The sequence below is a fragment of the Hippocampus zosterae genome, chromosome 6 (genome assembly GCF_025434085.1).
Source record: "Hippocampus zosterae strain Florida chromosome 6, ASM2543408v3, whole genome shotgun sequence".
NCBI classification, from domain to species: domain Eukaryota; kingdom Metazoa; phylum Chordata; class Actinopteri; order Syngnathiformes; family Syngnathidae; genus Hippocampus; species Hippocampus zosterae.
The window spans coordinates 6,161,841-6,187,030 of NC_067456.1; the positions used below are offsets into that span (position 1 = coordinate 6,161,841).

Below are 25,190 nucleotides of genomic sequence, written 5' to 3' on the forward strand. Positions count from 1 at the left end.
TCTAAATTGTCCCTAGGTGTGAGTGTGAGTGCGAATGGTTGTTCGTTTCTGTGTGCCCTGCGATTGGCTGGCAACCGATTCAGGGTGTCCCCCGCCTACTGCCCGAAGACAGCTGGGATAGGCTCCAGCACCCCCGCGACCCTAGTGAGGATCAAGCGGCTCGGAAGATGAATGAATGAATGAATGTTCTATACGCCTCCACGGGTCTTAACCTGGCATTCTCCCAAATACTGTATTTCATTTTTGCAATGTGAATGAAGCTGAAAATTCAATCCGTTCTTCCTCATGGGGCTCACATTAAATACCACATTAAACTCCACAATATCGGAGTTTTGACAAAATTCAGCCCTCGAAGTGAGTCTCACTTACAGTAGCAACAAAAAATGTGTTGGGCACATCAATCATGAAGAGACCCACAAAAAAGAACCAATGCCCGAAAAGATAAGAAAACCTTTATTAGTCTCGCAATGGAGAAATCCCTGATTCACAGCAGCAAAGTTATGAAAGGAAGAAGTAGAACAACAAAATATAGGAGCTGCTGGAAAGGCAGCCACTCACACGGCACCATTTTGAAGCCACCATAAGTCTGTCATATAAGGATCATTTTCAGTCGTTCTTAAAAAAAAAACACTAATCGAGAACAGTTTGTCTAATTGTTACAAATCCATCCATCCATCCATCCATCTATTTTCCAATGCTGCAATCCTCACAAGGGTTGCTGGAGCCTATCACAGCCGTCTTCGGGCAGTAGGTCAAGTCAAGTCAAGTCAACAGTATTTATAGAGCACTTTCAAACAGCCATCGCTGCATACAAAGTGCTGTACATGGAGCAATTTAACATGCACAATAAACAGTAAGACGAAATGGTAATAAAGGCGGTAGAAAGCACCAAGCAGTAAAATCATGCTGAGTCGAATGCCAAAGAATACAAGTGGGTTTTGAGGAGGGCTTTAAAGATGGGCAGCGAGTAGGTGGGGGACACCCTGAACCGGTTGCCAAGCAATCGCAGGGCACACACAGACGAACAACCATCTGCGCTCACACTCACACCAAGGGACAATTTAGTGTTTATTTTGGAAAGTTTTTGGAACGTGGGAGAAAACCGGAGTACCCGGAGAAAACCCACGCAGGCACGGGGAGAACATGCAAACTCCACACAGGAAGGCCGGATCTAGGATCGATCCCACGACCTCCACGCCGTGAGGAAGACGCGATAACCATTGGACCGCCGGGCCGCCCGATTATCAAATTATAAAACATTACAGCTTTCCTAACTGTTGTTGGGCGGAGCGTAGAGGCAAAATTTAATGACTTGCCATCAATGCACTTTCAAAACTTATGAAGACGTCCTCTTGTTTCAGTTCAACATCAACTCAAAATAAGTGAGGAGGGTGGGGATGAGAAGGGAGAATGGGGGGTGGGGGGGCACTCCTCTTCAATCTTAGTCCCCGGGAGGCCTGCGCTGCACCTGCTGTCTCCCGGCGCCTCCCATCAGAAAGGCATTTAGCGGGCGCTGTGGCTGGGGGCCCCGTCATTAGCCAGCGTAATTATTTGTGCAAGGAGCATTGTGGCAAAAGTGGCAGCGCATAAGCAAACAGAAGGGCCGCAGGACCGAGAGCAAACAACACATTAGAGGCCATCGAAGGCCGTGATAATGACAGCAAACGTCAAACACCCAAAACACCCAAAAGAAGGTGAAGCGGTCTCAAGAAGAAGTGACAATACAGGAAGTGTATTCAAAAAGCATAAATGTCCGTATTAACACATCGGGGAGGAAAAAAGAAAAGACCAACAAAAAAAAACAAAAAAAACCCCAAGACATTACTCACAAAGTCATGTTTGTGGCTGCGGGCGCTGTCCCTCCTACAGTTCATCAATTCCACAGCATGACAAGTCGTCATCCCAACAATGCTTCATCTGCTTGTGCTCATTTGCATGCACACACACACACACACACACACACACACACACACGCACTCACACAGACTTAACAACAACACTAAGATTTGAGCTTCACGCTGTGTGATGTATGTATTGTATTACAACGAAGATCACTTTCTTCACTTGCACTTCTGAGGGATCAATAAAGTATCTATCTACAAACAATGATGCGTACCCCACGAGGGACAACAAACAATGGTTGACACCCACACCGGAGACCACAAAAAGTGGTGTGTGAACCCCTTGGGACCTCGAACTGCAGTGAATGCGCTTCCCTGAGGATACTTAACTGAGTTGTGTGAAACTCTGGGCATAGTGAATGCTCGGGCGACATCAAAAAGTAAAGTGCACCTGCCTGGGGAAAGCAAAAAAAATGGGGACTATAGGTGAGGGCTCTTAAGTTTTTGGTTTATTTTTTTTAACATAACAATTGAATCATGTTTTGTTGATTAATCGACTAATCCGATAAAATAATACCGATAATAATAATTTCTATCTCGTGTTATTTGCAAATTGGCAGTGCTAAATATGCATTAACATACTGATAGTTGATTATGATTCAGTTCCTGGTTTGGGTCCATAAGAAGAAAACGGGCAAAAACGTGTATCAAAGTAAAAACATTCATTTCATTCATTCATTCATCTTCCAAGCCGCTTGATCCTCACTAGGGTCGTGGGGGTGTTGGAGCCTATCCCAGCTGTCTTCGGGCAGTAGGCGGGGGACACCCCGAATTGGTAGCCAGCCAATCGCAGGGCACACAGAGACGAACAACCATGCACACCCTCACTCACACCGAGGGACAATTTAGAGTGTTCAATCAGCCTGCCATGCATGTTTTTGGACTGTGGGAGGAAACCGGAGCACCCAGAGAAAACCCACCCAGGCCCGGGGAGAACATGCAAACTCCACACAGGGAGGCCGGAGCTGGAATCGAACCCGGTATCTCTGCACTGTGAAGCCAACGTGCTAACCACTGGGCTACCGGGCCGCCCCCAAAGTAAAAACAGATCTTTGCAAATGTCTTATTTTGAAAAGAACACAAAGATAACACTGCAAATCAAGTATTTACTAATTTTATAAAAGTTGGGATCAAAGTCAACTTTTTTATGGAAAGACGATTTTTGTGAGAACATTTCTGAGAATATTTACTCTCGAGATGTGGAAATTCAGAGGATTTACATGAATGTGATCATCCCCGAGTTTTTGATTTCACATTACACCTGTAATATTGACTCTATATGCTTTCACAGTGAGCAGGCCCATTCCGGTTTGTGAACCACAGCCCTCGGGACCCTCACATTCCCAAGTTTCGCACTCAATCAAGGGCATTTAGCCTAATGTCCATTTTGCAGTTCAAATCTTTACCCACAAACTGAACTCATCCTTAAACTTCACACGCAAGTCGCCAAACATACAAACCATTACCAGCTAATTGAATGTAATTTATTTCGTTTTGCACAAAGATCCATTAAAGCCAAAAAGAAGTCACACCTCCACAAATGACCGCCTCGTACTGCGCGCCCCCTTCTCAAACACAATTAAAACACCACGTATCAATACACACACTGCAAATGACAGGCGCAGGGTGGGGTGAAGGGTTGGGACAGGGGTGGGGGGGGGGGCTCATCTTCTCACGTCATTAGCAGCCCACCATGACGCTGGGCCGCTGGCCATTTTTTTTCTATCGAAAGTCTCTAATGGGAGCCCCACTCGCGATGCTAAAATATGCACAGAAAGTCCAGCTCGCACACATCATGTAAACCGTTTGCAATGAATGGTTATTTATTCACTAAACGAGGGTGTGGGTGTTTAATGTTCCTTGGACGTTGGGTAGTGTTCCGGGGGAGGCAGAGCCCGAGCCCCCCGGCAACAGACATCATTTATTTTACACATAGCCCTAATACCGCACACTAGGCAGCCGTACTCAGATGGGCTTTGCATGGGAGAAGGAGATTTTAATGAATGTGTGTATGGAGAGGAACACATTAAGACACGGAGAAGGGGGAAAGGGCAATATTTTGTGTGTGTGTTGAATTTCGTTTTTCTTTTTTTTTAATCTATCCTGACAGAGGAGACACCCGGTTGCGAAGTGCACGCCTTGTGGGCGCTCCGATAACATATCTTCAGAAGAAAAAAAGTGATTGGAAGTTTGTCTAAAATTATCAAATGTTGGACTTTTATTCTATTTGCACAGTTAGAGGATTTTTAAAAATTCTTTCCTCTTCTTAAAGAGTATCGATAAAACTTAACTGGTCATCTCTTGACCCCTTTGATATTATGTTTATATTTTGGGGAATTAAGTGTTGCAAGATAAATGTTGTATTTATTAATATTCATCAATGTATTTGTGTTTATTGCGATTAATGTTTTCAGTCATTTATTTTAACTACGGTACCGTAATTAACATTTAATACAACTATTTTTGATTCTAGCGAAGTGAGTTTTTTCATTTCACATTTTAATTCTTGATTTGTTCATATTTATTATCGGAGTTATTGGTCATCTTCCGAACCGCTTGATCCTCACTAGGGTCGCGGGGGGTGCTGGAGCCTATCCCAGCTGTCTTCGGGCAGTAGGCAGGGGACACCCTGAATTGGTTGCCAGCCAATCACAGGGCACACAGAGACGAACAACCACCACGCTCACACTCACACCTAGGGACAATTTAGAGTGTTCAATCAGCCTGCCACGCATGTTTTTTGGAATGTGGGTGGAAACCGGAGCACCCGGAGAAAACCCACGCAGGCGCGGGGAGAACATGCAAACTCCACACAGGGAGGCCGGAGCTGGAATCGAACCCGGTACCTCTTCACTGTGAAGCCGACGTGCTAACCACTGGACTACCGGGCCGCCCCGGAGTTATTGTAAAGATGCAATTTCTTTCAAATGTTTTATTCACTAATATTTATCAATTAAATACTTTTTTCAAAATTACTTTACATTATTTTTGCATTTATTGTGATGGAGTGGAATTTTGTCTCGAATTTTTTAATCAATTATTATTCATCAATTGCTTATGGTAATTGAATGATGTTTATTTTATTTTGTTTTTCTTTTTTTCCAGCTTGTTGGCATCCCTGGCAGTGGTGCAAAGAACGACAAATGGACAGCGATGATGAGAAGTGATGCTTCCATGCTGGTCCACCAGCCTTATAAATCCACTTGGAGTCTCCATGGCAACAATAAAAAGGCTATAAAAATGCTATTCCAGCTAGTATGCACATCAGCCTGATCTCACACTGTTGGAGAAAAAAGTGGATGATATGCACCCCCCCGCCCCATAGCGTTCCTCCAAATTGAGAAGCTTACCTCCTCACCTACTGTGACCGACGTGAGCGCGATGGTCGTCTCTCCGTCCGAGAACTCCTTCAGCTTCTTCGACAGCAAGTGTTCCAGGCCTTGGTCGTGTTAGCATAACACAAGACAAGTAAAAGTTACAGAGTGAAATTTTCTTTCCCTCAAAGTGATATTATTACACAACTGTGTTGACAGCATGAGAAATTTGTTTCGAGAACTTGAAGTGTGTTTGAATGAGTTCAAATGTATTTAAAGTCAAGTCAAGTCAGCCATCGCTGCATACAAAGTGCTGTACATGGAGCAATTTAACATGCACAATAAACAGTAAGACAAATCGGTAATAAAGGCGGTAGAAAGCACCAAACAGTAAAACCAAGAACAAAACTAAGTCATGCTGAGTCGAATGCCAAAGAATACAAGTGAGTTTTGAGGAGGGCTTTGAAGATGGGCAGCAAGGAGGCTTGCCGAATGTTCAGTGGGAGGTCATTCCAGAGAGAGGGACCAGCAACAGAAAATGCTCGATCCCCTCTGAGCCTCAGTTTAGTTCTTGGTACTTCTAACAAAGACTGGTCCACAGACCTGAGGCGCCGGGCAGGTGTGTAGGGGCGGATGAGTTCAGAGAGGTAAGGTGGCGCGAGATTATTCAGAGATTTGAAAACAAAGGATCTTGAAAATAACTCTAAAATGAATGGGGGAGCCAGTGAAGGAATGCCAGAGTAGGAGTTATATGCTCCCTCTTACGAGTACCAGTCAAGAGGCGAGCAGTGGCATTCTGGACCAGCTGAAGGCGCTTAATGGAGGACTGGCTGACTCCAAAGTAAAGGGCATTGCAGTAATCGAGCCGGGATGTGACAAAGGCATGAATCACTGTCTCAAAGTGTTCATGTGAGAGGAGAGGTTTTATTTCGGCCAGCTGTCTAAGGTGAAAGAAGCTGGATTTAACAACGGCACCAATTTGCAGATCGAGTTTGAAATCACTGTCCAGTTTAAAGGCCCGAGTTTGAGACTGTTGACTTAAGATAAGGAGATAGGGGGCCCAAGTCTACAGGATAGAATGTACAAGGGCCACTGGGACCAAACAATATCACCTCTGTCTTCTTTTCGTTGAATTTCAAGAAAGGTTGTTGGAGGGATAAAACACATTTTGAAAAGAAATGTAATGCTCTGTTTTGAGTGCGGGTGAGTATGAAATAAGTCTCGTGCTATAACTGAGGTCTAAGCATACAATGCACTACAAGTGACACAACATAGAGGCACAAAGACAGGTTTGAAGCGCAGTTTCTGGTGTAGGTTCAGTCTCTGGTGATGTGAAAAACATCAAGTCAGGACCGGCTTTATATAATCACCTTGTAGCATCACGTTGCTGTCACTACACCGCTCCAAATGTCTCAGCAGCTCATCCAGTCGCACGCTACGGCGGCCATGTTTGAGGGTAAAGGCTTCGCTTTGAAGCCGCAACGCCTCTAAAAACACACACACAAGGACATACTTTAGGACTCCTGTATCATAATCCCCCAAAACTCACTAAGTTGCACTTTCTTGAATGTTCCCCCCACCCAAAAAAAAAAATGTTGCCCCAACACCAGTTTTATCGATCGATGTGGGCAGAAATAAAGGAAGTTGTCCATTTTGGTTGGAACACTTGCATAGAGTCAGTCAACTTGGTTCCAGCTTCTGATGTCACGAAGTCACGCCCTTTAAAGGCACACATCCAAAACCACAAATACTACAGTATGTATTTCACTTACACAAAAAGTTTATTTATTCACATTTTCTTTAATTATGTTTGATTACATTTTCAGACCAAGATTTCTGAAAATGTTGGTTTTTAAGTGAGCCTAAATGGATTCATGTTTTTTTCTAGTCATTACAATACGAAAAATGTGTCTGATATGATGCCAATTTAGTTACAAGCTTGGTATTGGAATGACTCATAAGTCAATGCACCACTGTATAGTTAAAAAAAATGGAGGTCAACTTTTAATAGGAGTATTCCCTTTTGTGTTTTGAAACATTCTAGAGGCCTTTTTGTTCAAATGACTGTCACAGTCGAATAAAGCAAGTTGACTGCATATAGTTGTGTTATGTAATTATTTTCCTTCAATGTTTTTTTTTGCCCCTGTGTGTGTGTGCGTGTGTGTGTGTGTGCGTGTGTGTGTGTGTGTATTTGTGTGGACTTGCTTGTTATCTTGGTCCATTCAAGCTCCCTACTGACCCTAATTCACTCTTTCCTCATCCATTACATTCAAACCAATCATTGTCAACTCTAAACTGAAATTTTGTTTTTTCTTTTTTTGTTTCCTCGTTTGAACTTTGTCGGCGAACAATACAGCGGCACTCGAAGCATTTAAACAATTTCAGACGAATTCAAACGTCGCAATGAAACAAGTCGATCTTACGTGACGTGGAGACGTGGGGTCCACGGTGGTGTGTGCTTGCTCTTTCTTTGCATTTTCACAGAATAGAATTTGTAACGAGATTTTAACATTTATTGAAGAACCTGTGGCACATTACCTTCAGAATTTATTTCCAAGCTCAGTTTATTTGTATATAGAATACATGTTTCCTATTGCATCCTACTGCATGACTGTCCGTGTTTTATGTTATGTGTTGTTTATTATTTTACTTTATGTTAACCGTTTTGTTAAGTGCTTTGTTACAGCTGCCGCTGTTGTGAAAGCGCTATATAAATCAGCATGTATTGTATTGTATTGTATTGTATTGAAATGAATTGAAAATAAGCCATTCCAGACCACAATTTCTTTGTTACATGATGTCATTTACGTTACATGATTTGTTTTACTTTGGGATTCATTCATTCATTCATTCATCTTCCGTACCGCTTGATCCTCACTAGGGTCGCGGGGGGTGCCGGAGCCCATCCCAGCCGTCTCCGGGCAGTAGGCGGGGGACACCCTGAATCGGTTGCCAGCCAATCGCAGGGCACACAGAGACGAACAACCATCCACACTCACACTCACACCTAGGGACAATTTTTAGAGTGTTCAATCAGCCTGCCATGCATGTTTTTGGAATGTGGGAGGAAACCGGAGCACCCGGAGAAAACCCACGCAGGCCCGGGGAGAAGATGCAAACTCCACACAGGGAGGCCGGAGCTGGAATCGAACCCGGTACCTCTGCACTGTGAAGCCGACGTGCTAACCACTGGACTACCGGGCCGCCCTTTGGGATTCATTATATTTCAAAACAGGGAGATATTTTGAAATCGCACTGTACTGTATATGGATGGATGAATGGCTGCCGTTCCATAAGTTGAAACCCGACCAACTTCCTGAGACTTAACTTAGGAGCAGCCGTCCAACTTTATAGTGTCTCTGTTCCTTACTCACAACCTTCCTCTCTCCTGGCGGCTGTTAATCGAGCGGAGTGCAGGGATTTGAGCGCCGCGTCGCCCCATTACCTCCCCCAGGGTGCACGGTGTGCGCCTTTCTCTCACCTCCGAGGCTCTCCCTCAGCGCCGCTCCGACGCGCTCGGGTGCCTCTTGAAGAAGCTCTCTGGCGACCGTAATCGCCGCGGACGCCGGGCCGCAGTTATCATCATCATCATCATCATCATCATCATCAACATCATCATCATGGTGATGGACCACTCGCAGGATGCTGGAGTCCAACGCCTGGCGCTCAGATCTGAATAAACACACATACAGTCAATGGATGCATTAGGAAATACACACTTCTATCCCTGTGCGTGTGTTGTATATGTGTGTGTGTATGTGTGTGTGTGTGAGTGAGTTAAAAGGAAAGTGTCTGCATGTTAGTGTGTGTTTGAGAATCAGTGTGTGTGAGTGCGTGAGATAGACAGTGCGATTCTGTGTGTGTGTGTTTACCCATCCAGCAAGCCATCCCTCATCAACGTGATTGATAGTTTTCCTGCTCGATGGATTTTCACAAGGTCTAGGTCATCCTTCCACAATAAGAGGCTCTCACACACTTTGATCTTGTGTAGGTAGGCCAGGGTCTCCCCAGGCAGCGAGGCGGCACCACGCCGGCCATACAGCAGCGGCACACACAAACCCAGGGAGGGATCCCTCTGAAGGGAATCATACAAACAGCAAGAAGGACCAGAATAACCTTTATGGTCTCTAATGCATGTCATTAGTAGACTCAAACACACACACACACACACACACACACATGTATACCTGGCTGAGGTGTAGCGCTAAGCACAGCGTGGCTGCCACGGTGTCCACATCTGCCTCCGGACCGCCTAGCACAGCATGGATGCACTTGTCCCTCCACACCTGGAAAAGACATATATATATACACACACACACACAGACACACACACATGCCCACACACACACGCACACACACAGACACACACTTACATAAGTACACAAATACACATATACAAAGGAGTTGGGTTTCGGTAAACAATAATGTGTGGATGTGGTGATACTCAATCCTGTCATGTCTCTGATATTTGACAGGGATTTAATACACTATAACGGCTCAGTACGATGAACCCAAGTATGCAGGAATAAAGATGTCTTTATTGACGCTAATGGGGGGGGGGGGTAAAAATCACACACTAACAGCAAAATAAACTTGGATGAAGAAATACTTAATACTTATGCTTAAAATAATGTTAAAAGGTATTGAAATACTGTTCAGTTGGTATGTGCCTATAAGAGGTGAGGCCTTGAGGGGTAGGATGAGAAGTTGGTGAGTCTACGTGTGAGTGCGTAGCGTCAGTGTTTTTGCCCTCCCGGCTTTCATCAGTGACTGTGGCTCTCCTTTCCCACATGGGAGGACATTAAATTGAATAATTATTCTGTAAAAATGCAAAATAAGAGAGTTTCTGCTGCATGCACCACATGCACAGATCCTCTGTATTAATCAACAGCGTGACTTGGTGATGAAGTGCTGTCTCTACCAGGAAAAATATTACCCAGTTTTCTCTTTTTACGGAGGCCCAGAATGGAAAACTTGTAGCTCAAATAGTGCACAGCCCCCACCCCCACGTCCTATCACCATGAGAATGAAAGCTGCAGGTGCTAAAATAAAAATAAAAAATCGATCAGTCAAAATTGAGTGTACCTGACACAATGAAGCAAGCTCACTTCTGCTTCGATCAGATGTTTACAAAGCGGGCAGAAAGGGAGGAAATAAAAAAACAGAAGCGTGAGAAAAGGGAATGATGATCAAAGCGAGGAATCGAATGATGAGACAAAAAGGAAGCGGGACAGGAAGTTTAAATAGGCTTTTAAAACGAAAGTAGGTGAGAACGTGTGTGGAGATACTTTGTGTGGATATACTTAGTGACCAAAAGGCTGGGAAATAGATGCAGAAATGTGATATGCGAAAATAGAAAGATGAGGATGAAGAAGATAAGATAGCGAGAGGGAGGACGAATCAATAGTAGTCGGCCAGAGACAGGAAGTGAGGCATTAGTGGCGGAGCGTTCTACTTAGCGCCTTTTCTGCTCTGTGAACGTGTGCGCATGTGTGGCAGCATTCAGTCGAGAAGAACAGACAAATCCAAGATATAACGTTAGGAAATGCAATTGATACTTTTGGACTCATCTTCTTCGGTACCGCTTGATCCTCACTAGGGTCGCGGGGGGCGCTGGAGCCTATCCCAGCTGTCTCCGGGCAGTAGGCGGGGGACACCCTGAATCGGTTGCCAGCCAATCGCAGGGCACACATAGATGAACAACCATCCACGCTCACACTCACACCTAGGGACAATTTAGAGTGTTCAATCAGCCTGCCTCGCATGTTTTTGGAATGTGGGAGGAAACCGGAGCACCCGGAGAAAACCCACGCAGGCCCGGGGAGAACATGCAAACTCCACACAGGGAGGCCGGAGCTGGAATCGAACCCGGTACCTCTGCACTGTGAAGCCGACGTGCTAACCACTGGACTACCGGGCCGCCCACTTTTGGACTCGGTCTCATAAAAAAAATTTAAAAAAAAAAACATCAGTTTGGCCCTAAACTGTATTCAGTGGGGTTTTTGTGACTTTAAGGGGCATGCCCAAATGACTGACATCAGGAACTTGGCAATGCGGTGTGCGTTTGAGGTTTTTAAGTGTGAGGTATGGCCTTGAGCAGCTACTTGCGAGTGTTCTCATTTTCTATTCTTATATGTGTTTTTGTGTGTCTGTGACTCTTCGAACCAAAATATGCGGTGTTCCAGGCTTCCAACTACCACTTCAAAACTTGAAAAAAATCTCAGCGCTGAAAATGAAAATTCATTTTTCGATTGTACACGGTCGTACGTTTGCTAGAATGAACGTGACGAGCGGAGCCCACGCATTCTCCGTTCCTTGCTCTCTTATCGCGAAGCCTCCCGAGTTAAAGATGTAATCAGATCGCTCCAGGCGAAAGGGAACAATGCTGGAAGTCTACTCAGCACATTGTCTTATCTGCAGAGCGAGACACACACACACACACACACACACACACACACACACGCTTCGATAAAGTTAGTGTGAGGGAGAGGTAAGACTCGGGTCAATTAGGAGTATGGATGCTCTGGAAGGTGGCCATGCATAGAGCACAACGCCAATGACAGAGCGGCCTGCAAAGACACAAATCATCCACGCTTATATTCAAATACACGGAGGACAAAAACAAAACAGAAGAAACTTGATTAAGCCTTCCTATTCATCGGCATGTATTCCCCAAGAATATAATGAATCTGTGGTGAGTGGTTAGCACAACTGCCTCAGAGCTCTGAAGTGGGTGCAGTTCCAATCCGTGTTTTATTTGGTTCTCTGGATGCTCCGGTTTCATCCCACATTGCAAAAATGTGACTTTTAGGTGAACTCAACACTCTAAATTGTCCACAGGTGTGTGTGCGATGGCGAACGGCTGTCGTGTGTACAATGCGATTGGTTGACGGCCAGCTCAGCTGGAATTGGCCGAAGCGCACCTGCGACCCTAGTGAGCATAAGCGGTGGAGCAGGTGGATGGATATTCTTGGAATACATAATAAAAAAAACACACACAAGATGGTGTTTGGATATTTTGGAGGAGCTTATTGTGAAGCGTTTTAGAAAGAGGAACATTGATGAGAGAAGGTAAAAAAAAAGCTTGGTAGGTAGGCAGGTAGCGAATCAAGTCGTTCAAAAATTAGTTTGGTATGTCGGTTGGTTTAAGTCAAAGATACACAAGTGCTTAAAAAGAAGCTAGGTTGATAAATAAGTCAGGCATTATTGTTGTTTTTTTGTTTTTTCTATTTTTTCTAATGTTGATATATGCACTTTTTTAGAACAATACATTTTATTATTATTATTTTTTTTTTGCAAATTATTTTGTGGACCCCCGAACCACAGCTCTCTGACTCAAGTTCGAGAACCATGATGAGTGAAATGCTTGCATGCAAGGATAGGATGTATTGGGTGGGGGGCGGGGGGGGGGGGCTTAACTTGTTGATGTCAAGCCTGAAGGGGTACACAAGCCTCATCCTTATCAAACCATGCAATGGTGCTATGTCTGACGACAGGTGCAGCAACAGGAACGAAGCCTGTAGCACGCACAAATAGACACACCGGAGGCTTCTGTTCTGCGTGGAGGCTCGCAACTCACCCCTAGTCTGCAATCCACCCTCCGCAGATAGTCGTCCATGTCGGCCTACGTCGGCGCGGTATGGCCGTGGAGCTCCACATAGGATACACAACAATTCAGTTCGGGATGTTTATGTGGCAGAACGACAGGACGTGTTTATGCGCGTGTGTAAGTGTGCGTGCGCATATACGTGCGTGTGTGTGTGAGAGTGTGTATGTGTGTGTGTTGCGGAGTGGAGTGGGATCCCCCCCACCACCACCACCACCGCTACCCTCGCACTGCAGCAGTCCCTCTGCAGCTGCTGGCGCCGCCCCTTCTCCGTAAACTGGCTGGGTGTGGGTGATGGCCGGCACTAGTTGTTTCGGCGGAGGTAGACGCGCGTTGGTTTCATCTTGTATTACGACGCCTTACAGAATGTTTTTAACCCACGCCTGTCCCGACATTTTGGCAGCGAAACTGCAAATTGAAAGTATCTGGCGACGACTGTACTTTTGGCTTTTTATCTATGTGTCGCGAGGTCGATGAGTTAACTAGCTAGCAGGAAGGAAGAAGGAAAAGAGATAGGTAGGTAGGTTTTAGGAATACATCTCTTAATCAAGACAACTGTTTTAGTTGGCACTATTTCAGCACCATAGACAGCTCCAAGAAATTTGAAAACATCAGTCACAATAATATACAAAAACATTGTTGAGTTTATATTCGGCTCAGCTTCAGGTAGATTCTGTCTTTCTTGGAATACACGGAAGCCGAAAAGTTTTTTTGCTGAAGCGGGCAAGATTGGCGTCTGTAAAGCATGATGAGCGGAGAAGGATGTTTGTTAATGGAAGCTGCATCAATGCGGCAACACTACCGGGAGCTCGCACAATTTGGGACATTCACTCAATCGATATCAAGATTCTGCTGCAATGGCAAGCAAAGAAAGATGAGCAAAGAGTACCATACACTCCATCATAAAATTCATTCATTTAATCAGTCAGCCAGTCTGTGTTACTTAGCACATTAGACATTTTGCCGCTCAGTGAATCAGTCAGTGTGTTTGTTGGCCAATTGGACCATTTGATTGATCCATTTGTAATGAAGTCAATCAATAAGTACAATAAGTCATTCATTTCACCACTCAGTCAGTTGGGTTCGTCACTTAGTGAGTCAGGCAGTTATTTACTCAACTAATCCGGTTTGCCAGTCAGTGATTTGGTTGGTCACCCTGTAAAGTTTGGTCTTGTAGTCATTCAATCAATTCAGTTGGTCAATTTATCAGTCAGGCGTCATGGTGATCGACTGGTTAGCACATTCGCCCGCAGAGATGCAGCGTTTGTTCCAGCTCCAACCTTCCTGCGTGGAGTTTGTATGTTCTCTCCTCTGCGTGGGTTTTGTCCCACATTAATGGAACACTCTAAACTGTCCCTACGTGTGAATGTGAGTGAGAATGTTTTTTCATCTACTGTATGTGTATCATGTGATTGGCTGGCCACCAGTTCAGAGTGTCCCCCTCCTAGTGCACTGAAATAGGATAGGCCCCAGCCCGGCAATGACCCTTATGAGGATCAGCGGATTAGGAAATGGATGGATAACTTTGTCAGTCAGTCAGTCAACCAACAAATAAGTTTGCCGGTAAGTCAGTCTGTCTGTAAGTTAATCAGTCATTTGGTCATTTGGCCACTTAGACAGCAGCGGTCAGGGACTTTGTCAATCTGTTCATCATAGAAAGCCGCATTTAAAGCAGCTCACCACACAAGGTGGTCTAATAAAACCCCTGCTAGTACCTCTGTTGAGGTGTTCTTTTACGGCAAACCTGAGAAGCTTGCCCTACGAGTCTTAAAACATCTGCTCGCTGCTATTAACAGCAGTTTAATTCTTCCATTGGAAACAATAGGCCCCACTAATTGATTTGAATGGTTCTCTCTGCCATGACGCACCCCTCATGAGTCGCAGAAGAGGTCTTTAAGATTATTATTATCACTATAATTGCCATTACCCCCCCTCACTTCCCAACGTGCGAACGAGAGGCGGCGTTTGGAGGAACATCTTTGCCCTTAAGCCGAACACATCATTATTATTATTGGAGACACGAAATAAACAGACACACACACCCTCCACCTTCCCAGACCCCCTCCCGTACCGCTTTATTCCCTCCGCCGCCCTCTGCGTGAAAGCCCACTGCCGCTTGTAATTTATGCAAAATTAATTGATACATCTTTTATAATTGATGTGCTGTAAACTTAATGAGTAATTTATGTAATTAGTCAATTAGGGATAATTCCGACATATGTTGTGTATGCCCAGAAGGTGTGCTTTACAACCAGATATTTGTCCAGGAGTTTGGCGTTTTCATGCGTGTGTGTGTGTGTGTATGCTTGTTACTTAATTAATTTTGTTATGCAGATCTGCCATGGTGCCTATTTAACAGCCCCCTTTGTGAAAACAGATTTAATATTGATCTTTCCTGAGCATAAAAAGCACCTTTTTTGGGGGGACCAGCAAGGGCCTCGAAGGGGCTTCTGCAAACGTTCCCACATGGTGCATAAAAATCAAAACAAAGCGAGAGAGGAGGGAAAAAAAAGACAAGAAAAACACAAAACGCTCTGAATACATTAGAAAAATTCCCAATAAAATCCAGTTTTTTAAAATATGCCCTTAGCATCACCACAGTTGACCTTTTGAGTGGCGTCGTGTGCGAGGCGGCTAATTAACCGACGGTGGGTTTTTTTGAATATTCATACCCGACGCAGCCCTGCGCTCGCCCCTTAATTACATTGTTGGACTTCCTCTCCGAGGAGGCCAAACTCACCAAAGGCTTAATTATTGCAATGTATTCGGGTGGGCCCCCTCATCCACCTCGTGAGAAGACTGTCAAGGACCCCCAGCCATGACACCTGGTCAAAGAAGGATGTGTCTGGTTACAGGAAGGAAGACGGGCAAAGGGATAGGGGGGTAGTTCTCCACCGAGAGTCGGCTTGAAGTTTGTTTACATCCTTGTAGGATCCGCCCGAGAGTGTTTGAGCAGACAGACAGCCGCTGGACGGCCCTCTCTGCAATTAATCAACAGCAGCGGGCGCGCGTGTGTGTGTTTGTGTCTGTGTCTGTGTGTGTGTGTGTGTCTGTGTGAGCTCAGTGATGATGATGCGCAAAGGAAGACATGATTTATTGTTTTCGAAGTCGCAAAGTGCAGTCGAGCACATTCAAGTGAGGCCGCCATTTGTGTCTTTACCTTTTAAGAGCAAACAGAAGTATCAATCTAATAAGAATTGGACCTTAAGATATTAAGGCTCAATTTCGATCGATTCTGTCGCGTTATTGTCACGTTAATGTCACCAAATGGTAACTTTCTATGATGGAATCATTAATTACCTATTCGGGGTATCAAAAGGTTAAGGCCAGGAATTTGATTTGCAATGGCTGACTTTCTGTTTCATTTCATGGGGAGGGGGGCTACTAAGTGAGATTTTGGGGGGTGGTGTTGCTATGGTATCTATGGTTGCCATCACACTTTTAGTCTTATGTGACCCTCTGTAACTTCTCTTACGTCATCACACACACACAATTAACACACACAAACTGGATGGTTGTTAATCATTTCAATGCTCACTGACCTGAGGTCTCTAAAATAAGCCAAAGCATTTTGCAATGAGTCTTTTTTTGGGGGGGAGGGGGGGTGTCGGTCCTCCAAATCTGGGATACATTCCACATTGTACAAGTTCGGGTACACACACCTTTGGAAGTTCCACTGCAAGGAGCATTCTTGTGACAAGGCTATAAGACAAACAAAAGAATAACAGTTGATTGAACCCCAGATTGTCATTTCAGGGCATTCAACTTCCACTTTATTAGTTTTGGTACGGAAAAGTATTTTCCATTCATCCATTTTTTGGTGTTTGTCCTTAATATAAGTCGTGAAGAGGTGAGCTGGAGCCTATCCCATCTGACTTTTGCCGTGAGGTGGGGTAAGACCTGACCTGCATGGTCAATCGCTCGAACATGCAGCCAAACAAGCATTCAGAGCCTCATATTCACCAAAAAAAGAAAGAAGCAGTGCGTGAGTCCATATTTCAACATAGAACTGCTCATCTGTGATGCGGACAGGCTAACCACTCACCCACCACGCTGCTAATGCCATTTTTACATTTTATCACGACAGCGACATCACAAAACAACAACAGCAAAACAAGGCGAAAAAAAAGTACTGCCGACTTTTGGTATTTGACAGTGAATGCTTGATTGCTCAAGCAAGTTTTACATAAACATAAAAAAATTCAGGGCGGCCCGGTAGTCCAGTGGTTAGCACGTCGGCTTCACAGTGCAGAGGTACCGGGTTCGATTCCAGCTCCGGCCTCCCTGTGTGGAGTTTGCATGTTCTCCCCGGGCCTGCGTGGGTTTTCTCCGGGTGCTCCGGTTTCCTCCCACATTCCAAAAATATGCATGGCAGGCTGATTGAACACTCTAAATTGTCCCTAGGTGTGGGTGTGAGCGTGGATGGTTGTTCGTCTATGTGTGCCCTGCGATTGGCTGGCAACCGATTCAGGGTGTCCCCCGCCTACTGCCCAGAGACAGCTGGGATAGGATCCAGCACCCCCCGCGACCCTAGTGAGGATCAAGCGGCTCGGAAGATGAATAAAAAAAAATCATTGGAGCAATTCAGCTTCCATAATGCCCTCAGGTGAGGGGAAAGGAGAGCCACAAACACCAATTCCAGCCGTTTATTCAATGCCACTATTCGTCAAACACTCAAATGTAAGATGAGAACGTTCAAGGAGCAACTCCAACTTCAGCTGCTGGTGTCACTCACAAGGCCACACCCCTTAAAGGCACAGTGCAGTAATTACACTTTAGAAAAAAAAATGTTTATTTTACTTTCTCGTCTATGCTTTTGTACAGTACAAGTGTTGTATTTCTTTATGTTTAAAAACACCATTAAAAATGCTGATGTTTTTTTGGGGGGGGGGGAGGGCACGGGGCTGGAATAAATTAATGGCGTTTGAATTCATTTCGATGAGGAAACATGTTTCTTGTGCCAATAAAGGATTTTTTTAAATACCCTCCACACTTTTCATTTTTATTCATAAGTCTCTCTCACTCTCGCACTCCCCCTCCCACACATCCATACACAACTACCCTTGCGTGTCATTTTTAAAGTGTCTGGATAATAGCAGCGTCACAGACCTGCGGGGGGGTCTCACGCACACACTCAAAAAAAACAACAACAACTGGAATCGGCAGCATCGCATATGAGGAGGAGAGACAGACGAAAGTTGGACCACAAGGCTTGCAAGCGGTCAAAGGGAGAACGTCTCCGGCAACTTTTACGCAAGGACTCGCACTTTTACGCACGGCACTTTTACGCAGCGTGGTTGTTGTTGTTGTTTTTTTTCTCCGAGTCATGTAGGAACGTTGCGAAGTTTGCTAACGATTCATTGCAGCTTCTCCAATGGCTCAGACATTTGTGACCAATCTCTCCGTGGGGAACTTACTCTAAGAAGGCTGTTTTGAAGTTAAAAGAGACGAAAGAAAAAAGGAAAGAGGTCATGCCACGACCAGGGAAAAACTCTTATAGTGACCAGAAGCCTCCTTATTCGTACATCTCCCTGACGGCCATGGCCATCCAGAACTCCCAAGACAAGATGTTACCCCTGAGTGACATCTACAAGTTCATCATGGAGCGCTTCCCCTACTACAGGGACAACACGCAGCGCTGGCAGAACTCCCTGCGGCACAATCTGTCCTTCAACGACTGCTTCATCAAGATCCCCCGGCGGCCCGATCAACCCGGCAAGGGCAGCTTTTGGGCCCTGCACCCGGATTGCGGTGACATGTTCGAGAACGGTAGCTTCCTGCGGCGCCGCAAACGCTTCAAAGTGCTGCGCGCCGAGCTGGCGGCGTGCAAGAGCTCGCCCATGTTGCATTACTTCCACCATCAGCATCACCACCACCACCCGCAGCAGGGCGGCAAGCCGGGCCACCAGGATCCCACCGGTCGCCTGCCCTTCATGCACTCGCCGGTGACGCCCTCGCACTTCCAAAGTTACGGGGGCATCGCCTGCGCCCAGCCGGGTGGCTTTAAACACCCGTTCGCCATCGAGAATATCATCAGTCGGGACTACAAGGGCGTCGTGCCCCTCACCTCCGTCATGCACCACCTGGGCTACCCGGTGCCCCCTCAGCTGATGACCTCCGTGTGGCCCCACGTCGGGATGCTGTCTGAGCCTCTGGCACCGTCCCCGGAGTACGCGCCCTTTGGGGTCCCGGCAAAAAGCCTGTACCACCACCACCACCACCATCACAGCGCCAGCGGGCCTGCGCTACCCGCGGTGCCGGTGCCGATAAAACCCACGCCGGCACTCATGTCACACGGTCTGAGCGGAATGTCCATGCCGGCTTCCTCCTCCTCCTCCTCCTCCTCCACCATCTCCACCTCCTCCTCATCCCACCAAGGAGATGCTCTGGAGGGGAAAGGCAACCTTATACACCCGGCCCTCCTTCTGTCTTAATCACACGGTGGATGACTGCGCCGCAAAAGAGACACACAAAAAAAATCTTGAACACGGTGTCAAAAATATTTGTAGGCGATAAGGTATGGTTTTGTTTGCACCGTTTATTTAACATTTGAGATTTATTATGTAAGTACAATCAGACACGCTGAACCCAAAGAAACGTAGCCCGAAAAACTTTCTCCCAATTTTCATTCCACATTTTATTGAAATCAAATAAATGCATCGCGTGTTATTTCCGTCTTTTTTTATGCTTGGTTGTAGCAGTGTATTGCTTGATAAGTATTTGTGTGAAGATTTATAAAGAAGTAACAAATGATTGTCGTCGAGGGTCATTTTATTATTTTATTTTTTATTATTAATATGTGCACGTATGGGGACTGAATGGGAAAATGCTGGACATCCCCCTACACTCGAGCGAATTTTTTTTATGAGGGAATTTGCTGTATAGGAGGCCGATATAAAAATCTATTTGATTAGATATCAAGTGTGAAATGATGTTCAAAATAATACTGGAGCGCGTTTCCGGAAGTGCACAAGTTAGTTGCGCGTGCTCCCGTTATTTTCCTGAAGTTGGCTACGAGCAAAATATTGAATTTATCAAATGATTACGCGGATGGATGATCATTCCATCCTGCGAATGCAAGTATATGTGCTCACATAGTTAGTCGTAGGTTAATTTTGTGTCTAAAAATTCGCAGCGTGATCAGCATGATTAAATGCGAGGCATGATGAGCAAGACTGGCCAGATTTGACTTTCCCTCTTCTACACTCATACACAAACACTCAACACCATAGCATAAATCACACACACACACACACACACACGGTGAGATGGACATTCAAGATGATGTGTGTATGATTTGCCAAATAAATGGATGCACTTCAAACGGCCATCGGGATCAAGTTTGCCCTCTTTTGTTCGTCGGCGGTTAAACGGCGGCTTTGAAGCTCGCCTCTCCTCTCTTTCTGCACAAAGCATCACCAAGAGTGACTTATATTCAAGCCCCGCCATAGTCCCTGCTTAGCATCCCAAAGGCTCCTGGAGACACCCCCCCCCCCTCCCCCCCAGGCTCTGAACAAATAATTGACACGCACCAGCCGGCCAAGAGAAGAGGAGGAAGGCGTGGGAGTGGAAAAAAAAAATAAAAACCTATTTAGTGTTATGGATAATATGTGGCACGCACACACACACACACACACACACACACACACACGATGACCTCTCCTAATGTAGTGTTTGATTAATAAATTCCAATTTGGGTCTGCAGGGTGGATCAGTTATTCAAACTTGCTTTTTTTGTTCGTTTTATTCCTTTTTTTTTAGTTAACAATCTGTGTGGTAATTTTCTTGAGTTTGTTTCTCATTTCCCCCATATTGCTTTCACACTTGCCAAATAACTTTTTGTAGTTTTTATTTTGAAGGAGTTAAGTTAACTCAAAAATGTACTTTACAAGAATATGTTCCATGCAGACCTCCTAATCTATTTTGATAAATATTGCATTCGTGAAAAATGAATCAAGCAGCCAAATCCACCTGTTTCAGCTATTTCAGAGGGCAGTCGTTTTGCAAGTTTCTGTGAACTGAAAATGACATCACAGTTGCTCCGGGCTCAGGTAATGACCAATCAAGCAAAAGTCACATGACCAAACTCAGAAAGCAAACAAATTAAACCACATTATGTTTTCTGAGGTTTAGAAAAAGACTCAATTATTGTTTTTTTGTTTTTATTTTTGTGTAAAACAGCTAGTAAAGTTGGGTCAAATCGACCCATGGATTGACTTTTAGATACATTTTTGATTCAAATTGCATTATTTTTGACCATGCTATTTTTAGAGTATTGCTGCTTTGGGTGAATCATAATTCTGAAGTGATAACAAGTGGAAGGAAAAGATCTCAGTCATGTCTTTTTCAAAACCTGTTGTGTAGAAAAAGGTTGTTGACGAGTATCAACCCACAGAATGTTTTTTGGGGGGTTTCTTGTTGTTGTTGAACACACCGTCACCCGACGTGTCTTGAATATGCACAGAAAGTTGCAGTATCGAAAGAAAAAAAAAAATCAGATGTCAATACCGGACACACTGAGGTGACTGCCAAGCGGGGAGGTGAGAGAGGGGACCTGGTCACCAATCCTATTCATGTTCTGAAGAACTGCTATTAATAAAGATTGACAAAGTTGGATTAGTTGTACTTGCTTTGAATACGTGGACCCCGTTTTTGTGGACTACTTTATGCAGCCCAGACACACCGAGTCTCAATCTCCAGCGGCTCCAACATAAATTCAATTTGAGACCCCTGGGTTGGTCTCTGCCTGACACTTCTGGGGTTTGGGGTTCAAATCTAAGCTTGCATGCCCAATCTCCCAGTTTCCTGGGGGTGCATGTGTGAGTGTGTGCATGTTAATTCCCCTCATCAGCAGGCTCTAATAAGCCTCACTGCACTACAGTATAATTAAATGCCTCTAATTAAGACACAATAGGAGGACTAATAATGCAGACATTATTGTCCTCGCTGATCTGCTCAACACTTGCATGGTTCCTTTTTTTGCATGGAGATAAATTGTGTATCCTGTAGAGTGGAAATCTCAAAAGTTGAACACAAATGCCAAAAAAGCTGGTCGACAATTTCTCTACTCATCGAAAATAATGGAAAGAGAAAGAGTCCATTGCAGGGTGCAAGTATAGCAAACACCACAACTTTATTAATAATGAAGAGCAAGCCGCAGCACCGGAAGAAACCCCATAACTTGAAATGTTGAGTTTAGGTACCATGTATTTTTGAGTTTAGGTAACTTGGAAAGTTGAGTTGAGGTAACGCGTATTTTTCACTTTAGGTAACATGAAATGTTGAGTTTATTCATTCATTCATTCATCTTCCGAGCCGCTTGATCCTCACTAGGGACACGGGGGGTGCTGGAGCCTATCCCAGCTGTCTTCGGGCAGCAGGCGGGGGACACCCTGAATCGGTTGCCAGCCAATCACAGGGCACACAGAGACGAACAACCATCCACGCTCACACTCACACCTAGGGACAATTTAGAGCGTCCAATCAGCCTGCCATGCATGTTTTTTCTGGAATGTGGGAGGAAACCGGAGCACCCGGAGAAAACCCACGCAGGCCCGGAGAGAACATGCAAACTCCACACGGGGAGGCCGGAGCTGGAATCGAACCCGAACCTCTGCACTGTGAAGCCGACGTGCTAACCACTGGACTACCGGGCCGCCATGTTGAGTTTAGCTAACTTGTAATGTTGAGTTTCTGTAACACGTATTTTTTGAGTTTAGGTAACTTGCAATGTTGAGTTTAGCTATCTATGCTGATGTCTGAGAGATTTGTTCAAGTCTTACGAGATGCCATGCACATTTACGTTAGAATGAGACTTTTGAAATATTCTTCTGGAAACTTTAACCAGGGTTTCAAATTGTGACATTTAGAGCAACTACATTTTGAAATTCTACTATATGTTGTTATGTTTCTCAGTATTAGACCCGAGTACTTTATCCGGAGAAATACTTCAATGGCTAAAGGCCATACTGTCCGTCTGTAAACATCACTTTGTACCAATTTTCATCATAAATTGCAGGTTTTTTCCCCCATAAAGTGTCATTAATATAGCACAAATGTCAAACAGACGAATATATTTCTAAAATTTGAGTGGAAAATATATAATTTGAGCCTTTTGAATGACTGAATAAAACATGGAGGTCAAAGGTGTATCGTGTCACAAGTGAAGCGAAGATGTGTTGCATCGGCAATGTGTCATTAGCGGAAATTAAGCACACTTCACAAGGGCCAGAGGTGTAACTTCTTCATGCGTTGTTTTAATGATTAGGCCATCACAACGAGGATTTTAATTCTTTTTATTTTAAATCACCTTAACTCATACACCCTGCAAAACACAATTGTTTGGAGATTCATTTGCATGTCATTTATTAACACTCATCCTGAAGGGTCTATAACAACAAGCAGGAGTAATATTAACCGCTCCAGCTGCAAGGCTTGGCGAGTCCAACTTTGTTGAAGCACAGACTTTTTTTGTGGGCGTGTTCACTAGCAACATGCCTACTAAATTTCATGTTGCTAAATGAAATTGGCTTTGGCACTTTAAATTTCGGCGGCACAGTCATCCACTGGTTAGCATGGCTGCATTACAGTGAAGAAGTGCATGGTGCGATTCCGGCTCCAGACTTCCCATGTGGAGTTTGCATGTTCGCATCGTGCCTGCGTGGGTTTTCACCGGGTACTCCGGTTTGCTCACACATTTCGAAACCACCCTAAATTGTCCTGAGGTGTGACTGTCAGCGCAGGTGTGTGCCCCTGGAGTGGCCAGTTCAGGGTGTCCCCTGCCTACCACAAATTATCGGGGGGAAACTGCATTAGGGTGAAATGACACTCCAAGTGAATACTGTATCAGTTGATGTTTGTACGTGAAGCATTAAAACATTTTAAGTGTTTCAGCACCAATTTGCAAGACAGTATGTTTTTTTTATTGTTAATTGGAGCGTGAACACAAAGTGTCCAAGGCAAGGTCCTCCTCTAAGTCTCAGTCGTTTATCTCTGCATCACAAGCGAACACTTTGGCTTTTATTAGCGTAATAAAGTCAAGCTTCATTTCCGCAAAAAGCCTCCTGACCTTCTGGGCCCTCTCACACTGCTTCAATTAATTCATCACATTCATATTCCATCTCACACGCACAATGAGGATGTTACTCCACATCATGATGTATTTAACAGCCAATTATCACAGAGCATTGTTAATATTAAGGCTCGCTGTGTCGCAGAAATAGGATCGAGCGAGGAGAAATATGTTTTGATTAGTGTGTTCACCTGAGTGATTCCTAATTGTTGGATGAGATGAAGAATAAGTGCAATATTTTGAGAGCAGTTGACATGCAAATGTGATGTTTCTTTCTCTGAATGCCTGGCAAGATGAAATAATTAGGTCTGGATAATGAATTTTTGGATTAATTCAAGTTTATTTGACAGGATCAGAATGCATTTTTGTTTTTTAATAGATTTTTTTGCGCCATAGGTACACTGATTCACAGTGCTCACGTAAGTGTAATTAGAAGGTCATAATGCTCAGCTGTATGAAATTACACTTCTATAAGCTTGGTGATAGTGTCATTTTTTTTCAGGGCCCAGGTTAAAAAAGTGCAAACTTGTTCCAGCTTTAGCAAAACCTTTGAAAAGGTAGCATGACATGGACACGTCTCGGGAGAAAACGTTTTGATGTTGCCTGTGTAAAGGACAAATCTATGAAAGCAGTTGTTACATTTGCACAGCTGGGTCTGAGTGGAAACCGTTTTTGTAAGGTACATGTCTTCAAGTTTGAAGCCTTTCCTGATGGGGTTTGTCCGCCTCAAATTATACTGTCCACTGTACAAGAGTCGCCTACAATAACGAAGCAGGAAGAGGCGTTGAAGTCAATCCCAGCGTGCCCTCTAGTGGAAATTAGTGTAAAATCATTCTGTTGACTTAATCGTAGTGCTTGTCCCATACCGATTTTTAGGCCCGATTTGACGGGCCGGGGTCAAAGTCTATCAAGGGACGATTACCCCGATTAGCTGTCTGTAAAAGATTATAGATTAAGACATGTGAGATTTATTAAAAGCAGTGTAATAAAAAAAAAACATACAGCATTTCAAATACTTTTGTATAATTAATAAACACAGACATCTTTTCGTGTCACAAGTTGAATTAAGAATTGCACTAAATTGTAGTTACAGTATATAGATAGATCGAGAGAGAGAGAGAGAGAGAGAGAGAGAGAGAGAGAATATGCGACTCGCTGCTGTTAGTGTCATGGGGATGACGTCACTGCACTCTGATTGGATGCTTTGTAAATAAAGTTTACTGTGATGCTCGGTGAATGCTGTGACATAATCAATGCATCAATTAGGCGGAGTTTTCTTGAATTAAACAATTAAATGC

At 44.5% G+C, this 25,190-nt stretch overlaps 2 protein-coding genes across 2 annotated transcripts in view; one reads left to right on the forward strand and one right to left on the reverse strand.

The window, feature by feature from the left end:
* Nucleotides 1-13,054, reverse strand: part of LOC127602106 (uncharacterized) — a 29,853-nt gene extending 16,799 nt beyond the window's left edge. Inside the window, exons 1-6 of the mRNA XM_052067959.1 lie at nt 12,795-13,054; nt 9,403-9,501; nt 9,088-9,290; nt 8,697-8,887; nt 6,586-6,702; nt 5,252-5,340 (exon numbers count right to left, since the gene is read on the reverse strand). Coding sequence (XP_051923919.1) covers nt 5,252-5,340; nt 6,586-6,702; nt 8,697-8,887; nt 9,088-9,290; nt 9,403-9,501; nt 12,795-12,833 — 738 coding nt within the window. The 5' untranslated portion in view covers nt 12,834-13,054. The remainder of the gene's footprint in view (nt 1-5,251; nt 5,341-6,585; nt 6,703-8,696; nt 8,888-9,087; nt 9,291-9,402; nt 9,502-12,794) is intronic.
* A 4,989-nt stretch (nt 13,055-18,043) lies between these two features.
* On the forward strand, nt 18,044-19,467 carry foxb2 (forkhead box B2). The gene has a single exon (XM_052066860.1). The coding sequence runs from the start codon at nt 18,293-18,295 to the stop codon at nt 19,253-19,255; it is 963 nt and encodes a 320-aa protein (XP_051922820.1). The 5' UTR covers nt 18,044-18,292; the 3' UTR covers nt 19,256-19,467.
* Nucleotides 19,468-25,190: the final 5,723 nt, after the last annotated feature.

Excerpts from the sequence above, each read along its gene's own strand:
- foxb2 (XM_052066860.1), top strand. The coding sequence starts at position 18,293 with ATGCCACGACCAGGGAAAAACTCTTATAGTGACCAGAAGCCTCCTTAT.